The 5,793-nt window shown below is 37.2% G+C and overlaps 1 protein-coding gene across 1 annotated transcript; it reads right to left on the bottom strand.

The window, feature by feature from the left end:
- On the bottom strand, positions 324 to 3,045 carry LOC109228535 (AAA-ATPase At5g57480). The gene has a single exon (XM_019393656.1). The coding sequence runs from the start codon at positions 2,151 to 2,153 to the stop codon at positions 663 to 665; it is 1,491 nt and encodes a 496-aa protein (XP_019249201.1). The 5' UTR covers positions 2,154 to 3,045; the 3' UTR covers positions 324 to 662.

Raw genomic sequence — 5,793 nt, 5'->3', positions numbered from 1 at the left:
AACGCTGAATTATCCGTCACTGTTTTGGATGGAGGGCGTAACTTTCGTTGGCCAACTCAAAAAGAAACATGTCCTTTTCAAAATGATTAAAAGAAAAATTAAAGGTTTTGGCAACTTAAGTTCCAAATTCCCAATCAGAAAGTACATCAGGCCAATGTGCTTGAAGGGTTCACTCAAATCCCAGCCAGCTAACAAAATTTAAATATTAACGAGCTGCACACCGAACCGAAGTATCGTTATCACATTATTATTATTCAAGCAACAGTGGCATGTGGACGAAATATGTGAAACTCATATTCTAGGGCGACAAAAATGAACCAACATAACCAAACACACCACATGTAAATCGACAAATCATACTTTGGTTCCATTATTTTGTATGTTTCAAAATAGACTTAAACTAAACCAAGCAATAAGAGAGAAAAATAGTAGAACAATGCCTTTGTCTTACCGTCATTTCATGTTTTGCCTATTTGAACCCCTCAATCCCCACCTTTCTTTCAAAAGCCCATTCACAAAAAAAATTCTTTCATGAATAGTAAATATGTGCTCTTCAAACAGCAAACTTGACTGTCTCTTCTTTCTCTCCACAAAGATTTAAAGAAGCAAAATTTTAATATTTTTTTAACCCTTGTAATATCACTTACTAATGTACCTTGTCATCATGATGATTCTTTTTCCTTGTCACACTTTGCTTCTTTAGGAGTCTCTAATGCCCTTTTCTCTTGCTCTTCATCGTCGGCACTTGATTTTACTGCATCATTCCTCTCAGCCCTTGTCCTCAAAGCTTCCAGCAATTCCCAAACAGCCTTATTTTTATTCCTCCTATTCTTGATTAACACCTCACTTATATCAGCAGGTGTCATTTCAGCTTTTTCAATAACTTGCTCTAATTGCTCTAGAAGTTGCTTCTCCACATCATCGTCGTCGTATCCCAAGTAATTCTTCAAGAGAATCTTGAGTGCCGGAAAAGAACAGTAACTCATGTGAATGTGCATGTCCATTCTCCCACTCCTCAACAGTGCAGGATCAAGCTTCTCAATGTGATTAGTTGTGAACACAAATATCCTCTCAGTGCCACAACATGACCACAAACCATCAGTAAAATTTAACAAACCAGAAAGAGTTATAGTATTCCCACCATCTTCATTGCTCCCTGCTCCTGCTCCTGCTCCTGCTCCTGCTCCTGGAGGTGAGAATGAATGGGTACTATTATTATTGTTCTTATTTTTCCTGTTAGTCAAATTGATAGAGCAATCAATATCCTCAATGACAATGATAGATTTAGAACTTGTCTTCATCAACAACTTCCTTAGCTCGGAGTTAGTGTGGACCTCAGTCAATTCAAGATCATAAATATCATAACCAAGAAAATTGGCCATGGCAGCAATCATGCTAGACTTGCCTGTCCCTGGTGGTCCGTAAAGAAGGTAACCCCTTTTCCAAGCCCTCCCAGTTGTCTGATAAAAAGATTCTCCATTTGCAAAATCCAAAAGATCTGCCATAATCTCAGCCTTTTTCTGAGGATCCATAGCAAGTGTATCAAAAGTACTAGGATGTTTAAAGGGTACCGACTCCCAAGGATGGCCTCTGGAATCAAGTGAACCCCCACGTGAATTCGTGTACAGCAACCGATCTTGGTTTTTCCTCCGAATTTCATTTGCCTTTTCCATGACAAAATCCAGATAAGAGCCCAACACCACTGCTTTGTCTTTCTTCTTGGCACGTAGGAGGAAACCCCTTTTCTCTTCTGGGAGCGGACGCCATGAAAATGTCTGGGCCTGCCTTGGGATGACCACGTGTTCCCACAGGACTTTAACAGTACCATTGAATGTGTCAATGAGGGAATCGTTATTGGACAGCCCAAAAGTGATGCTGCTGGAATTGAGTCCCCTGGTGAGACTGAGGCGATTCCCAGTGATGGAGGCAGAGCTGCTCAGGTAGAGTTGAACGGCGTTGTAAAGCTCATTCGTATTAACGCCGTCGATCTCCGTTATGTCATAGTAGCAATAGGCAGAGAACCAGTTGCAGATGCGATGGATGAATTTGAGGGACATAAAACGGACTTCTGCTGGGAAAACTGTTTGAAGGAGGCTTTGACTGAAAGCCCATACCCCCATCATTGATGCCAGCGTTGTCCACAACTCTCTCATCCCTCAATCAAAAATGTGTGTATCTCTCTACTACTAGAGGAAGTTGGGTGGTTTAGAATGAGAGGCTTGCTCAGTAATGGATCCCAGGAAAAGAAAAAATATCAACGTCTTCCTATATTGATAATCTCTACTTGGATTATGAGTGCTTTTTTTTTTTTTAGAGAAAATGATGGATTTGATAAATCTTGGAAACAGAAGGGAACCAATGAGAAATCTTGTTCTTTTCTTGAAGAAAAAAATCTCCTAAAAGGTGAAAGAGAGATTAAAGGTATATTCTACTCTTTTCAAAGGACTCGGTGGAAGGTGTTGCTTCATTTCATTTATAGAGAAGGTTGATGGGTTTTTCTGAAAAATGGCAAGTTTTTCTTGTGGATTAAAGAGGGGGAAAAGGTGTCTAAAAAGGTGCAAGCCTGTTGTTTTGAGATGGGAATTGGGAAGAGAGTTGGCTGGCAATAAGAAAGATAGTAATCAGATGCCAGTATACAAATTACAGGGGAAACAAGGGACCCGCAACTGACAAGGAGCGGGGGAGGGAAGAGTCTAAAAACATAAAGACAAAACAACAAGTTTTGGATGGCTGAGTTGGTTCGGAATAGATCAAAGATGGGACCTTATAGGTGGGTTGTAGAGTTGGTATTTAGTGAGGTACAGAGGTTCTCTTTCAATATTTAGCCCTTTTTTCTTGCATCTTATTATCGATTCTGAAATGGGGTCGGGCCGGACCGGTCCGGGCCGGGCCGGGGTGTGGGTGTTTTATTCTGAATTAATATGGAAGATCTTTTCGAAAGTGACAATAAATGCGAGAGTCCAAAGTCTTACCATAGAAAAAAAAAGAATTTTTAGGTTTTGACAGAGTTTCATTTCCAACTGCCGACTTGTCAATGTATGACAACCTACACATTTTAAATAATATTTCCGTTATTCTAATGCGGTTTAAATTATTAAGAGTCTTTTTTTAGGCGAAATATATAAACAGCCCCTTTAAGTTGTCCTCAACGATCAATTAAACACCTCAACCGAGCCCTGTTTTATTTTGACACTTCAAGTGGCTATTAAATAGATCGAGTAAACACCCGAGTGCAGCACAACATATGCGTGAGTTACACTTGCCAATGACATGTCAAATGAACCAATTAACACATGACACGTGTAATTTCACCATAAAAACTTGACACGTGTAATTAACAAAAAAAATACATTTAAACAAGAAGAAATACTTTTTTTCCTAAACCAGCACCCCCTCCCCCCTTTTCTTCTTCTTCGCTCATCCCCTTTTCCTAAATCTACCAGATTGTCCCAAAATAATGTATTTATCCAAAAGAGTAGAGACTAATAACTAATAAATTGATAATTAACAATCAATTTTCATCAATAATTTGTCAAATTGGGATGATGTAAAGTCTCAAAATCTATTTAAGAAGCAGCCAGCAAGTGGGTTTGTTCCAAATAATTAATCATGGGATTTCTCTGAAGTTTTTGATGATTCGAAGGAAGATGGCAACATGCTCTTTGAGTTACTAGCCGAAGCAAAATAGGAATTTTGCTCTTGTTTCCTAAATCTGAAACATTCTTTCCAATTGAAAGAAAAGGTCACCAACAATGGTGGGGAAAAGGTGCAGCTAGCAGAAGGTGAAAATCAGGATTTGGGCTTAAATTAGAGACTTTATTAAGGGTATATTCAGAATTACACATACAATTATCGTTTATTACTGTATGGGATGGGTAAATAACGTGTTTCTCCGAAAGTGTATTACACGCGAGGTGAGCTGATTGGTCAGGTGTTTACTTGATCTATTTAATAGCCACTTGAAGTGTCAAAATAAAACAGGGCTCGGTTAAGGTGTTTAATTGATCGTTGAGGACAACTTAAAGGGGTTGTTTATGTATTTCGCTATTTTTTTACTGTAACTCTTTTATTTGTGTTTTATATATTTTGGATTGTTAAATACTATAAATTATAGTACTTGTAATATTGAAATATATAAGTTTTGTTTACTTTAAATATTTTATGTCTGATTTTACGATTAATTTCAAGAAATTTAATTCTCAAAATTCAAATTAAATCACATAAATTGAGACAAAAGGTATTAAAAAAATAAGACGTCGGGAAAAGGAAAAACAAAAATGAGAGAAAAACTACCCAATACCCAAGTTATCTGTCATATATCCCTTTTATATTACTTGCAGTTGGCAAATTAAATTGTTACAAGTTGATCTTAGGATCCAAATAATCATGTTTTATGCGGAAGCTAGTAAAGCAACACTTGAACGACGATAAATCAGACATCAGAAGAGAAATATACCAAAAGAGACACAAAAATTTAACGTAGTTCGATCAATTGGCCTATGTCCACAGATAGAGATGAGCAATCCACAATGTAAAACAGAGTACAAAATATTGAGAGAACAACCTCACGAGGAGGTAAACACAAGTGACACACTAACATTTGTCCCGAAAAGTTCTCCCCAAACAAGACTCTCAAACCCCTTATGGATATAATGCGGATGCTACTGAATGAGAAGGAAGAATCCTCAATTTATAGAAGTTCAAATATTTTCCTCAAAGATAGGGACTAGCTAAATATAGGAGATATATGTTTCCTTCTAAGAATAGGAAAACTCAATTATGGTAAATATATTGTGTTTCACCCTATTTTGCATAAGTTATTACTCCCAAACGCACACGCAAGTATACGTGGTCGTACAAGTAATAAAGTGATAAGTTGAGTGTCGAACCCACAGAGACGACACTCGACTTGTATCAACTACTCACTAATTCACCAATATTGTTATTCAGTCAAGCTAAATTCGAATTCAAGAATGTGATTATACTAAACTATAATTCTAAGTAATAACTAAATTATTAAGCAGTAAAATGATTGTTATGTATTCAATAGAGACAAATATTCTAGGGTTGTGATCGATTCACCAATCCTATTGTGTTCTAGTTAACTCTCTCTCTCTCTCTCTCATACAATTCACTCATGGTTGCTAATTAATCGATAATTGCTCTCATAGCCTTCTCCCGAAGTATTACTCGCCTATTCAAAATAGATCAACGCCTATATTCCTATGAAATCAATCTATTAAGAATGCATTAAGATTATGATATTTAATTAAGCACGGTGACTAGGTATATTCTTATCCTAACCACAAATCTCCCCCCCCCCTCCACCGCATAAGAGTTAAGATCATGCTCTCTTCAATTCTTCTCCAATCTAAACATGGCTTTCCCAAGCATAGCATAGATAGTAAATAGAACCTAACTGCTGGCCAGACAATTAAGAAATTAATCACAAAATTAAAGAAACAACCATATATTAGTGAATCATAATCAAGTTTAAGTCAACGTCAAACAGCAATATTCATGGCTAAATCACAACCCCAGAACTATCGGTTTTTAGACACTCATGATTCTTCCAATTTGGGTTGTAAGTGTTCCTATATTGTGCATGCTGATTCATTGGACCTCTGCTCTGTTGCCCCACACAGTATATAGATTCAGGATTCGTGGGGCACATGTCATTCATATGACCGTCACCATATAGAGCCTGTTTGGCTTAGCTGATTTAGAGTAGCTAATAAGCATTAAGTGTTGAAAAGCACTTTTAAGTGCTGAAATTGATTTAAAAAATAAGCA

Source organism: Nicotiana attenuata, chromosome 7, assembly GCF_001879085.1.
Source record: "Nicotiana attenuata strain UT chromosome 7, NIATTr2, whole genome shotgun sequence".
Taxonomy (NCBI): domain Eukaryota; kingdom Viridiplantae; phylum Streptophyta; class Magnoliopsida; order Solanales; family Solanaceae; genus Nicotiana; species Nicotiana attenuata.
This window is presented reverse-complemented; position numbering and strand designations above follow the sequence as displayed.